Genomic DNA, 14,412 nt, shown 5'->3' on the forward strand with positions numbered 1-14,412 from the left:
TAAAAATGGGTACAATAACCGCCTCTGTCGATGTTTTCGGGACTTGTCTAGATATTATGCAATGATCGAAAATTTTTGATATCAAAAGGGACCATTCCGTTTGATTTTTCTTTAGGTCTATGTTGGTCAATCCATCAGGCCCAGGTGCTCTGGACGCTTTCAGTTTTGAGATTACTGACTTTATTTCATCTTGGACTGCTAAATTTATCCATGGTGTTTCCTTTTGGTTTCCCACCTCTGTAGTAGATATAGAGGTAGGGGCGAATTGGGCAGAGTAGAAAGCTGTCCAGGATGATTCCGGTATCAGGTTGAAGAGTTTGTCATCACTTCGGATGCCCTTGTTCTTTATTAGAGACCAGAAATCTCCAACACTTTGACGTTAATGTTTTTAACATCTGTTCTGCATCTTTCTGATAAAGTTCCACCCTCCGGTGTCTTACCCATTTTCTGTAAGATCTGGTCGCCGCAGCCAACAATTGTTTAAGATTTTCATTGGTGTTTCTTTTGTAATCGCGTTTTAGTTTTCTCAGTTCTCTTCGTTTTTGCACTAGTGCTTCGTCATATTTGTGGTGACCAGTTGTTAGTGTAGGCTTGCAGCTTTTTTGCTTTTGCATATGAGGTAGAAGAAGGGGCAGGTAGTTTGGCTTTGTCAGAGAACCCGTGGCATTTTATTTTTGGACTTCATCGTAGTTTTTTGTTATTTCTTTGATGTTTGATGCTGTGAGCTGAAGCCGCCTTTGGTTCGCTGCCAATTCCAGCTTAGGTGTATAGATCGATCTCAGCGGAATTATAGATTCCAATGTCATGGTTAAAAGATTGTGGTCGCTTTCTTTCATTTTGTAGATCTCGAAGGTAGACGAGTAAGGTAGTAGAGCAAGGGATGTGAAGAAGTAATCAAGTGTGGCTATTGAAGAATCACGTTCCCATGTCGGGAAAGCAGGAAGTTGGCCCCTCACCATTGCCACGTTATGGAAATTTCTGGCGTCCATCAGGTCTAACCACAAATCTCCTCTTACTTTTGCGGCTGTCGATAGTGCTGCGTGACTAAAATAATCACACTTTGCGTTCAGGTCACCACAAATTATGATGTAGTCAATACAGAGTTCGGCAGTGATCTTGTCTAACAGGGTAGTCATTTCTTCACAATATTCCTTGTTTGTAGATCTTTGCGGATTCCATCAAGTATTGATGATAGCCAGCTTCGACTTCAGGTTTCACTTAGCATTTGTATTCGGATGGCACCATTCCGTCTGAAGAGCGAGGATTCCATAGGTTTCAGCTATCTTTGCCTTGACGTAGATTCCGGATCCAATTCTGATCGAAGTCAGAAGGCCTGATGATGGTCTTCCAAGGATGCCTTTTATCGCCGGTGATATTTCGGTAGTATATCCATCTAAAATTGGTTTTTCCCCCTCAGCCAAGTCTCTTGGAGGCAAATTATGTCAAATTTTGCTAGATCTTGTGTTTCTGGGTTTAGCAGATGGTCATGGCCTCTCGTGTTCCAGGAACACATGGAGATGATTTGAGGAAGATCTTCAGTGGTTTGATACAAAGATTTGTCTGAGGGTTGCGGTTCTTTGTTAGGTAGTTGCTAATTTTGAGGATTTGGCTTTAGCACTTTTCTTGACCAAGACCAGGGACCAGATGGAGTCCATGATTGTGATTGGTTCAGTGGTTCTTTATGGTCCGAGAGAAAGTCTTTCACGGAGGTTCTGTCTGGCCTGAGACTGTTTTTTTTCCAACTTTGGCCCCCTTCAAGTCTAAGGTGGTGGGCTCTGCTTGTCCAGGTCCGTGGCGTGTGTTTAGGTCTTTCACGTTGATGTTCTCGTGTTTCTGCATAGTGACTTCGATACTTGGTGTTCTGTTGTGCTTGAGGAGATCGTTTGTGGTTTGTAGTTGGAGAATTTGTCTTGTGATGTATTGATCCTACTTGGTGAGCAGATTGAAATAGTTGCACTTCTGACAGACCAAAGCCTAGTTGATTCAGTGCTTCGAGCGTGTCTTTAGTTGGCTCATGCTGAGGAATGGTTTTTACATGTAGATATGCTTTGGCCTTTTTCTTACTGTGGTAAGGCTCAATTAAGACGAAGTTAGTAGTAGACAAATGAGTCAAACTAGACACTTTAGCCAGTATTGTAAGAACTGTTTTTCTGTTCAGAACTAGAAAATTATTTCCTGATACTAGTTGTTCCATTTTAAAGAGGCGGGTTTGACTCGTGGTTTGGACGTGTATGGAGGGGTCTTTTGTTGTTTTGGTTGATTCTAGCCTTAACTGGGGTGCTGTTTCAATGCACTCTTTGTTGTTGTCCTGTGGCTTGTTATCATACGGTGTCGTTTTGACGACATCTGTAGGGTGTATATTTCCCGAACATGCCTCAGAAGGTAGTTCTTTTGTCACGTTGGATACGAACAGAGCAGCTGAGTTCGATAAAGTCGGGGACACTTTTGTGAAGCCCAGTGTAAGTAAGGCAGTAGAGGCGTTTGTTATTCCCGTTGATGAGGGCTTAGGCAAAGCGAAGTGTAAATTTGAAGTAACTTCCGGTTCCAAGTGTTGTGTGAGGTTCATCAAGGAGGAGTCTGGGATAGATGGATATGAGTCGTCCACCTCGATTGTCGGTTGAATTTCCAGAGGTGCTGCTTCTTTCGATGAATTCTGTACCTTGACTTGGAGTGGCGCTCTTTTTGGTTGCAGCTCCCCCCCCTTGTTTACTCCAGCTAAGGATTTCTGCGACTTTGGGTTCCAGTTTCTTAGAACTAGTTTTTGCTTTAACAAAGGGCAGTGTCGTTTTTTTACTGGATTCATCCACACCTCCTTTCAGATCCTTGGCTGTCTGTTGACCACCTTCTTTTGATACTTTAGTTACAGGAGTAGTTTGGGTTTCCCTAATGGATTGACCCTTATTTGCTTTATCTGATTTTTCCTGAATGGTTGTGTGTCTGTCTATATTTATTGGTGAACAGAGTATGTGGGGATCTTAGTCTTAATTGGGCTTCTAAGTGTGTCATTCTTTGCTCCCACTGATGTTCTCGCTCCATGTTTTTTTGGTCGAGAGCCGTAATGAAGCCTTCCAAGAAGATCACTTTTGAGTTTGTAGTGGCCGCTATTGCCACCAGGTCTTTCATTGAATCGTTGAGCGATTCATACAGTTTTACAAATGGGGACAAGGCCACCGTGATAGCTGACATCACTGCAAACATGTCTGTGGACTGATTTTTTGACTCGTGGTTTAATTTTGGTGGAGAAATCTCACGGGTTTTGTCTTTCCCCGGAGTGGAGGAGTTTCTCTGATGGTCTAAAGGGCGTGTGCATGGAGCGAGTTGGTTCGCGATAGTTCTTTGGGCGAGTCTTCATTCCTGGCATTTGTTGATAGATTATGTTTGTCTAGGTCCAGGACGCTAGGTCCCAACACTCGGTCTTCAGATGACTCAACGAGCAAGTTGAGAGCTGGTTGTGTGGATCCGATAGATGGGTTTAACTGTAGGTGGTCCAGGTTATGCGGGAAGTCTGAAGCCCTTACTGGAGAGAGGCATAAGTCGATTAATGGTGAATTTGGTGAATCGGCCTCCCCCGTTTTCATTTGTTTAGGAGCCGGGGGAATTTCAGCAATTGCGTCCAATAATTCGGCATCCGAGAGCTCGGCTTCCCTCACCAGTTTTCTCTTAGTCTGTCTGGCAAAGAAGTCTTTTAGCACGTGGCATGTTAAGGGTTTGGAAAGTAGCATTTTCCCAATCTCGATTTTCTTGGCTGTTGGACGCTGTTTCCTTTGGTAGTAATTGGAGCTTAGTAGAGTCCCGGGCTCACAGGGTTTCTTCTGATGAGGTGCTTTTCTTTTTAGTAAAGCTATAGCAGTTTGTCTTTGTAAGGCGTAAGGCTCTATGGCCGGCGCGTTCACAGGGGCTGATCTTGTGTCCGCTACCATGGGGAAGGTATAAGGGGCCACCGTTGAAAGAGGAGTTGGAGAACCTACCGACCTCTCTATTGTCGGTAAAGTTAACGGTGGGTGTGGTGGTAAAGTGGTAGGCGTTTCGATATCGTCTCCTTCACCAAGTGTTTCCGTAGAGCCAGGGTTTGCATGTAATTCGACATGAATGATACTTCCAAAATTAGCACACGCCACTAAGTTGTCTTCCTGGTTTCCAGCTTGTAAAGAGGGCGTGTGGATGTTGCACTTTTCGACGGTTTGTCGTGAGGTTGGATCGATTGGAAGTTCAAGAGTCTGTGGTTCATCCTGGACCGGAGCGCTAGGGTCAGACCGGCGCCGCCCTCCGGCGTCATCCGGTGTGATCCCACTCGCCATGGCAAAAGCCGCAGCGGGAGCGGGCTGGTCAGGAGATTTTTGTCGGGTCGTTAAGACCAGGCCGCTGGGGTCAAACCGACGGCGCCCTTCGGCGTCGTCAGGTGTGGTCCCACTCGCCGCAGCGGAGGCAGGCCGGTCTACTGAAGATGAGAACTGGTTTCGCGATACAGAGCACGGCATATAGCCAGACAGATTTATCGTCGTCGTTTCGCCATTTTCTGTGGAGCCTTCGGGTAAGTTCACATCAGGGTTGGACTGCAAAAGAGTTCCGGTAGTAGCGAGGTGCTGGTCAAAGACTTCGTCCCTCAGTAAGTCCGCCTCGATTTGCTTGGCAGTTCCTTCCTCTAGGTCAGCCCGGGAGCTTACATCGCGCAGCAGCGGGATGTCTGGCGAGCTCGACCTAGACGGTGAAGAGGAGGAGGAGGTTGAGATAGGTTTAGCCTCCCCCTTACCCTTCTTTACATTTGGACGGGATCGTGGGTTTCCTTTGTCTTTTTTATTACGTCGGTCAATTTGTTCCAGACGTGTGTACTGACTGCGTAGGACACGGCCCAACGGGGTTGTCGGGACTGGTAGTTGGTTAAAAGTCCAAGTCGGCTGAAGAGGCCATTTCAGCCAAGACGGCCGTAGACTGCTCGCAACTCTGGCGAGCCAACTCCGCGTGCCGCTTCGCCAGGGTCGGGGGTTTTAGCTGCTCCTCCCTTGGAAAAAGACGGCAAGCGTAGAAAGACTGGAAAGGCAGTGCGGACTGCCGTAGACTGCTCGCAACTCTGGCGAGCCAACTCATGCTTCTGGATGCCTGGAATCCAAATGATAGTCATGAAAGCAACCAACAAGATCAGTGTGAAGGGTCAGTTGGGGGAGGACCAGCTTCTCCAAGAGTTTACCCAGGAAGGTGGTAGTGGAGATAGGGCGGTAGTTAGCTGGGCAGGAGAGGTCAGCAGACACTTTTCTTTAAAGAGGGGGTGTACCAGGCAGTGCTTGAGGGATATAGGGAAAGAGACAGGGGGGAAGGGGTGGTTACAGAAGTCAGCAAGAGCAGGGAAAAGAGGAGATATTGTCCATAATGATTCTGGAAGAGCAGGGGAGCACCTGTTTGGAGGAGACCTTCATAGAGTGGACCACTTTAGAGAGCTCATCCGTTGCTATTGCCAGGGAGGAGGAGAGCAGGCGTGGGAGTGGGAGAGGGAGAGGGAGAGGGAGAGGGAGAGAGAGAGAGAGAGAGAGAGAGAGAGGTAACTCACCAAGTGACCTAGTAGGCAGACACATAATGAGGTGCAGACACATAATGAGGTGTGGAATGGAAGACAATCAATGCACAGATTTAAAAGTAAACCTAAATTCGAATTTCCAATAAAGCACTAGAAAACAGCACAAAATGGAGAATGCACAGGTTTAAAAAAGCATACTTAAAGATGATACAGGGAGATGGGGTGGGAACAAGAGGTGAGAAATACCACAGGCAGAGCAAAGCAGCCAAGGCTGGCGGGCCTAAGGGGAGGAAACAAGTCAAATAGCTGGTGGCATTCATATTTAGCAAGCACATTGAGTAACCAGCAAAAGAACCACAATGAGCACACCCCAAGCAGAGGGGAGAAAAGTGCACTTGAGGTGATCATGTCCATAACTGCGGCAAGGTTTGGTGCACCAATGGTAGGCAGGGGGTTCAGAATATGCAAGTAGGTGAAGAAAGTGACTGGGGGTAGCACGCAGGTCAGGTATGTGGAGAAAGGGATCAGTTCTGGCAGTATGAGCAGGGGAGATAGTTGTACGCAGGGCTGCAGAGTTTACGTTGAGTGGGGGAGCACAAGCTCACATGCCGACTCCCACAATAGGCCACGGCGGGAGGTGGGTCACTGAGCCGCGGCTGGTGCCCGAATCTTCAATCCAAAACAGTGGTCATCTTGATAAGGCTACAAGGAGGCCTTCCGGAACAGGGCCCAACGGGGCAGAATGAAATACCCCAGCACAATGCACACAAAGATCACACAGAAGAACACCAAAGTGCATCCAACCCATATGGGTTAAATAAACAAAATAAAGGAGACTTTTTTTTTTCTTTTTTTTGGGTAAATAGTGCTGACAGCGCACCAAGAAGACAAAAGTAGTGGGAGAAGTGTGCAGAAATACCTCAAAATGCATGAGCCATCCTCATGGCTCAAGCGAGGTGGCATGGGAGAGTCCTCCCTGTTCAATGGATCCAGCCAAGAAAGAGTTCCATGTGAATCAACTAAGGGCAGGGTTTCCTGTCCTTATAAAGGCACAATGCAACAGCGGATTGGTCCAAAGCAAGTCTGCTGCTAGAGGTTCAATCTTTGCCTACAAGAATTGGAAGGGGGATTAAGAGTAGAGAACATTTGCAGAAACGAAGATAGTGGAACTCGCTCAGACCATACTTCACCACTTCCTACTCTAACTCCACCCCCTTCCTTCAAACGAACTCCAGTGGTGAGAAATCCCAGGTGTTGCTTTGTTATATTAGTACTGTCTTTGAAGCCCAGGTATCCTGGGGAAGATTCCTGTGCCCTGAGTGGAAGGTGATGACCTTCTCCAGGGGATTCAAAGAAGCGGTTTTGTGGGCATTGCACCAAAAAGCAGTTGTGGAGACATCCAGGTCCGACAGCTAGGAAACATCAGCCCCGTCACCTCTGAAGCACTACTCACCAAGCTAAAACTAATACGATATCCAAATGCTGTATAATTGTGCGACTCCAGTAGCCACTATGCCACAACCAGGTATGGCTTATATTTTCAAAATAAGTGTCACCAGGCTGGATAGGAAACAATTAGGTTTTGAATCACAGGTGCAGTCGATGGATATAAATGCCACCTCTTCCTGTTGCAACTTTGTGTTCCAGCAGCTGGCACAAATGCACGTGACCTTTGAACTTGCCCTGCTACCACTGCAGTATAGCTGCTGGTGCCGTTAGGAGACTGGTCACAGCAAAACTTACAGGAGTGTCCGATGCCTACGGCATGAAGCATCATGAAAGGAGGGTGTGTGATTAGCAGATCTCCCTTTGCATTACCTGCATCATTTTACTGACAAATAAAGGGCAACCTCGTCACACCACAGTACTATTGTTTTTTTGGATGCTTCCTTGCTGGCTCTCACCCTTCTTGAAGGGAATAGCCTGCACTCAGCCTATGTTATCTTTAAGAGGTGAAATAAGTTTACTATTCTTTTTGTTCCTTTTTAGATCAATGATGGAGGTCTCTGCCAGTTTAGTAGTAGTGTGGGGCGGAGTAAGAGTTTAGAAACTGTTACTCATCCCTATACACCTGCAGAACAGTAGTTATTTCACCACAGTTGGGTACAGCAAGAAAGGTATAGGACCAAAGATTGAGCTTTTTGGAATACCCACTCAAAGACAGAATTGTAATGTCACAATAAAACAGAATTCCCCCAGGTGATGAAGGTGTTTGCCCGTCTTCAGTCAAGGCATAGGATGTCAGGATTGCATTCAATTTCAGCAGTGTATGAATTACAGATATGTAATTTTTTAATGTGTATTTGGTTTAGACATGGTATCTTCAAATGGAATCATGTATGTTCATAGTTAATCTGTATAAGCAATCTTCATCAATGTTTCTGTATTTAATATCAGTATGTTTTAGTTATTCAAATAAAACACATGTATGTTTAATTCGAAATATAATTCAGGGTTATATTTGCAATGAGTCGGTGGCGAGTGTGCAAAGTAACTGAATATTATTAAACATAATACTTTAATCAGTGTGTTCTAAACTTGGTTCTCAATTCAGCTAGGATTAATTAGAGCCAACCGAAGATGCCATTGTTGTGAAACGAGGGTGGCAGTGGTGCAAGGCCATATTGATGAGTGAAAGTCACCTAAGCGAATGTAGGGCTACATTGGAATGGCATGCTCGCTAAAGAATTAAACTGTACATCATACTCCGCTATGGGCAACCTGATATCCCTTCAAAAGCTTCAATTTATAGATTTTTGTGATATAGACAGTGATAACAGTTTAACAGCTTTTTTCAATACCTTAGCAGAGGCTAAAACCTGACATTTAAATTTCCTGTTGGCTTCTGCCCTCAGTTTGGCAACATCATCTTCCTTAGCAAACGTCCAATGTTTTCTTTGCGTGCTGTTGTGATACATTATTCTTTAAATACCTGCAAAAAAAGAAAAAAGAAAATAATTGAAATACTAAGAGTGGTTTATCTGGCCGGTAGGACAGTTTGAAAGAATATGAATTAAATCATACATGTTGCAGAGGTATAGTGAGTGGATGATGGGTGTAAGCTTTCAGACGCGTTCCAGGAATTACATTTCAGTGGGGTGATTGTGGAAGAACGCACCAGCGAGTCATGTAGGGGACTGGACCAATAATAACAGTAACTAAGATGATGCAGAATACAAATGTTACCTTAAATGTACCTCCGAGTGTAGTAGATTCAGTGGACTTGAAAACATTTTGCTGACAATTTGTAAAGGACCCCGAGTTGTGGAGAGAGTTCAACAATGAGAAACACTACTGTTAGGGAGAATTCTCTTATATAATTTCCCAAACCTAGTGAGTCCCCCAGCAGCTTTGCTGGATGTTTGGGGTTTGTTTTTTTCTCCTGCTAAGAGTGAGACTCTTTTCCTCCCACTCTTGGCATGATTTGAGGTATATCTCTGACTTTTTGTGTGCTTATGGGCTATGGGGTCTTTTACTCCATAGGGTATCATCTGTTTTTTGTGTATGTGTTACACAGCACCCTCAGTGCAGTAACACAGGGGTGTCATAGTGACCCCCAAACATAGACTCCATACCCTGGGACTGACTACTGTCTCCCAAGGCATGTAAAGTCACCATTGACTTTACTAGCCCAAAATTGTGAACAGAACCAGTACAAACCACCATATTGTGGAAGTACTGGAAGGGGTTAATTCGATTGCCCCTGGGTCTGTTTCCAAGGGGGCACTGTCCAGTCCCCCCCATTGTCGAGTTTCTGGCTGGTGGCAGTGGTTACCACGCAAAATATTCCACCGGAACATTTCCTATGGGATTTTCCCATTGATTTTACATGCACTACTCTTTGGTGCAATGTTAAAGGTACCGCCGGTTTATTTATTTAATATTAAATCAACGGTTGGGTCTTTTTGCTAGAAAGCTTTTCTAAAATGGCGTTCGTGTCCGTCTCTGTAACTCCAACCAAGGTCGGGCCCTTTGTTCCACTTTTTGGCAGGCTTCTCCACAGAAGCCCTCCAACTGGTGCCACTCTGTCTGGGTTCCACAGGATGTGTGGGTGGGGGAATTGGCACCCTGGACTGCGTTGCCTTAGCAACCCAAGTCACACTCTGTTCTATTTGGCCCAGTGTGAGCCGCCCTGCTCACCACCTAGCATGTATGAGTGACAGCTAGGCTGTTGAATGGGGGTTTTTCTGCATAAAAGCAGGGCATTTGGGACTGGAACTTCAGAAGTTGCCACAGGACCCAAGAAATCTGAAGAGGGAAGAAGCTGAGCCATCTGCAACGACGAGACCACCGGTGGAGCCCTACTGCAACGACCTCACCACTTTCCCGACGACAAGAGGAGACTCTGAGCTGGTGGGATCAACCAGTTCGCCATTTCGCCCTCCAGGATGTCTCTTGGTCTAATCGCCCGTGCCAAGCACCCGCCGGCCGGATAGCCAAGCTGCACCACTGTGACCGCGAATACCAGGAACACACCTTTTCACCGACAAACTCTGCGGCTGGTTTCTTCCCTGGGCAGTCCAACGACTCCAAGTTTCCTCCTCGACGAGATCCTCTCTTCCCCTGGTCGAAACCACGAACTGCACCCACTGCCAGGAACAACTGCCACCACTGGAGCTTCCTCACTCTTTATGTACTGTGTTCTACCTGGCCTCCCTTTCTTCGGTTTGCCCAAGGTGACGCTTAAATCTTTGGCTTTCCAACTGGGTTGGCCCCCAGACCTTCTAACTTTGTCTTTTGAACTACCCCAACCTCTTTTGAACATTTCTACAAAGACTTGAATGCATTGCTAAACCGTGCGATCTTGGGCACATTTCGCCTTGCTCCATTCAAAGTGGGCCTGGCCTATGAACTTTGGCTCTACAGTATATCCTGGCTTCAGTAACTTGATTTTGTCTCTTAAAAGTGTTGGGAACTGTTTTATTTTTATGACCTGCCTTTTTCTCTCCCTTTAACCTAATTATTGGAGTGCCATCTGAGTTACGCGCTCACCTCTGTTTTGACAAAAAGTAGTGTTTTAACTTAGACTTGTCTAGTAATTGCTAAGGGAGGTGTAAATACTTTTCTGATTGTGTTGGAACTTGCTTTTGATTAATAGTGCTAGTGTATTTTCGAAAAGTGTGTGTTGAATAAATAATTATATACTTTTGATACAAAGCTCTGGTCAGTGTTTGCTTGTCCTACTGTGTTTTTGGCCCTATTGTGTATCCTCTGTATACTGCCTAACTCTTCTTGCAGGAAGTCTGACTGCTCAGCCACAGCTACCAGGTAAATCTGGGTGGTGCAGACTGCTACCAATTGGGTTTACTGCTTACTCCTGTAGTCTTAATCTTCTTGCAGTGGTCCCCAAGGGAACTGCACAGGATTCTGCCTAACAACTACTGTGTAGCAAAGAAAGAAGAAGTCCTCAGCTTGGTTGATGGATGCTAAGCATCAGAATGCCCAGCAAATTACAGAGGGAGATGCAGCAGTAAAGAGAAGTCACTACTTTCGTTTGCTGGTTTCCATAGATGCCGTGGTAAGGCGTGCATGCATGTAGCTGTGTGGCTTTTAAACTTCCTGCTTTGGTTTATGTGTGTTTAAAATTGATTTCTTTTTAATGTCTTTGGCTGAGTGGACACCGTTTTTGTTTCCTTTTTTGGTTTGCATTTGCCATTTACATTTTGCATTTGTCCTTTCTTTGTTATATTTATTTTGTCTTTATTTCCTTGTAAGCCGCTTGTTGTGGCTCCAAGTCTACCTGAAGGGGAGACCAGGGGGTTGGTCCAGTTCCCAGTCTATCTTTTATCTCTCTTTCCCATGCAGACACCAGACTTCCTTATCCATTCAGAGCTACTCTTGGACTGATCTCGCCAATACAATGAGAGTATCTTTTAAAAACTGTCTGAGGGAACGAACCAACTGAGCACTCGCCGGAGTCCCGCCAGAGTCATGCCCGTCTGCGCGCGTCCCCCTCATCTTGATCTGCTGCAGCTTGCTCCTTCCAATACTGATTTTCCAAAAGGATGGGTTCAGAATACATATTAAATTTATATGCCTTTTCTTGAATCAGCTCTCCGGACTGGTTACTGAATTCCCATTCATTGGTAGCACATACATTTGCAATGTTGACATTTCTCCAGACTTCGTGCCAGATTAATTCTTTGTTACAAAAACATGGTTTACAGATTCCTCTGGCACAGACATGGTTGAGCTTCTACTGGATGGCTATTCTATTTTACATGTTGACCGTAAGTCTTCCAACCATGGAGGTGGGATTGCTCTAATTTTTAAAAACAATCTCTCTTGCTTTCTCCTGCCATGGAATCCCCACCTTTGAGGGGGAGGCCATGTTAGTTAGAATTTCAGTGACTTCGTATTCACCCTACATTTTCTTATAGGGTACCGCCCTCCCTCATTAAGACTGACCAAATTAGAGAAATAATATTTTTCGGCTATGTCAGCATTATCCTTAGCACATAATCTGTGTGTGGTAGGTGATTTAAACTTCTGGGCGGAATGCAATGACTGAAAAGTTGTAACTTATATTCTAGCCTGCATGGAAAGTTTATCACTGCCCCAGCTTATTACGAAACCTACAAATATTAAGGGCCTTACCCGTGATTTAATTTTTGCATCGTCTGAGCTAGCGCATCATAGCACAAGTTGACACTGACCACTATTTCATTCCCTTTAGTCTTCTGTTGCCTGGACCCAATAAAAAGGCGGCACAGTCCAAATCACTGTTAAGAGGCTGTCGACAGGTTAGCTATCCTGTGCTTTTACAAAAGATTACATCAAACTATCAGCTTCGGACTTGTTACCGACACCATTATTATTGACACATCAGACTATCAGCTTGTTAAAGGGCCGCGGCTCAATTAGCTCATTTAAGGTTACGAAGGTAAACTAAACCACCCCTGCGCTCCCTGGTTCTCCCCTGACTTACGCACTCTTAGAGCGAAAGTTTGTCGTGCTGAACGCCAATGGCGCTCAAAGCTGGACCCAGCATTAAACTCTTACTATCAAATAGTATTAGCTTCCCATGATCTAGCTATTACATCTGCTAAGTGTGCATACTTCGAGGAAACCATTAAATCTGCTGTGAATAGCACAAACATATTGTTCCAGACTGTAAGATACCGTTTAGCACCTTAAAAATGCCCGGCAGCATCTGCTTTTCAAAAATTGTGCAATGACCTAGCAAACTATTTCATGGTAAAGATTGATATCATCAGAACAAATAGTGATCATACACTTTCTGTGATAACGACCACGAGGTAACCGATGCCATCTGCATTATGGAATTGTTTTCAAAATGCCCCTGATTCTGTTTGTTTTGATTCTTTTCAGCTTTTGGACCCCTAGGAAGTTACAAAAGTAGCTCAACAATCAAAATCATCATCCCCCATGGATGCAATTACCCTTTTGCTACTTAAAGCAATGGTGAGGGATGCTAGTGAAATCTTTGGAGAAGCTTTGAATTCATCCCTTATGTTTGGATCTATACCTGCTAACTTAAAGCACGCACTGGTTGTACGATGACTGAAAAAAGCTACATTTAGATGTCGCAATACTTTCTAATTATCGGCCTATATTTATATTACCGCTTTTCATGAAAATGCTGTAAGCTTGAGGTCGCTCCACAGCTGCAAGATTTTTTGGAAGACAACTACATTTTGGATCCTGAACAACTTCGTTTTCGCCAATTTATGGGCACCGAATCTGTATTAATTTCAGTACTGGATGCCTTGGTCAAAATTAGAGACGAGGAAGGTGTGGCAGGTCTGATTTTATTAGACCTGTCTGCTACTTTCAACGCTATTGTACATTCGATTTCGAGACTGAAAAATATTGCCATTTGGGGTAGTGTTTATGATTGTTTGTTTCTTTTCTTGATTCCCAAAAAACAAAACCATCTTGCTACCTCCTTTCAGATATTCATCTACGATTGTTACCTGTGGAGTCCCTCAGGGATGTGCACTTTCCCCACTTCTTTTCAATATTTACTTTCAACCTCTGACTTGTCTTGTCGTTCTTTTTTTAATTTACGTATTTTTTGTCATTCGGATGACACAGATTCTTTTCAAACTATACTTAGAACATGCTGATCAGGCTACCCGATTAAAAACTTGCTTAGAAGCAGTTGGTAACTGGATGAGCCTAAATTGGCTCAAACAAAACAGGGACAAAACAGAGATACTAATAGTAGGACCTTCTCCTTCCCCTCATTGGTGGACACTGGATTATTGGCCGCTAGATCTTGGCCCGCTCCCCATCCCTGTAAAAGCAGTAAAAAAAACCTTGGGAGTGAACCTTTATGCTTCTTTATCTATGGAAGCACAGGTGCCATCTGTAGCAGTGGCTTTCTGAAGTTGAAAAAAAAATAAACATGAAGCGGGGGCGCTGTTGAGCAGCCACACAAAATGGTTGCTTAGCTCTTCAGCTCCATACTACGGCAGAAGACGAGATGACAAGGTGGCGCTTCTGGCGTATGGCTAGGGACCCAAAAACTTGCCATGACTCCTGAAACGTGCGAGCAGCACTGGTCCGACTCCTGACTCTCAAGGAGCCCTACAAGCTGCATCATCGGGTGGCTGCGTGCTGGCCTGTGGCGAGGGATGAGTCTCGCTCGCCCGGTGTCCTCACTGCCCAGGGGACGCCTGTTATAATCAGCACCATCTGTTCAGGACTGCGCTGCTCGGGTCTTTGCCAGAGACAAACCGACTGCGCAAAAACGACCCAGTTGCCCACGAGGAAATAAACCCCCTGGGACCCACCTACTGCCATCCGACTTCTGGACTCAAAGCTTGAGCGAGCTGTGGGAACCCACGACGGTATCCTTGATAGCCTGCAGGCCCCAACAGTACATTGTTACTGCCACCGCTGACATGAGCCGTGGTCTGCAATCACTCTGCCCTCAC

General features: G+C 45.2%; 1 protein-coding gene across 4 annotated transcripts in view; it reads right to left on the reverse strand.

Moving 5' to 3' along the window:
* The window catches only part of CCNH (cyclin H), a 484,538-nt gene that overhangs the window by 407,681 nt on the left and 62,445 nt on the right, over positions 1-14,412 (reverse strand). For all 4 annotated transcript variants that reach the window (XM_069627590.1, XM_069627591.1, XM_069627588.1 and 1 more), the window contains exon 2: positions 8,311-8,441. In XM_069627590.1, coding sequence (XP_069483691.1) covers positions 8,311-8,427 — 117 coding nt within the window. In that variant the 5' untranslated portion in view covers positions 8,428-8,441. The remainder of the gene's footprint in view (positions 1-8,310; positions 8,442-14,412) is intronic.

The sequence above is a fragment of the Ambystoma mexicanum genome, chromosome 6p (assembly GCF_040938575.1).
Source record: "Ambystoma mexicanum isolate Mex_15411 chromosome 6p, UKY_AmexF1_1, whole genome shotgun sequence".
In the NCBI taxonomy this organism is placed as follows: domain Eukaryota; kingdom Metazoa; phylum Chordata; class Amphibia; order Caudata; family Ambystomatidae; genus Ambystoma; species Ambystoma mexicanum.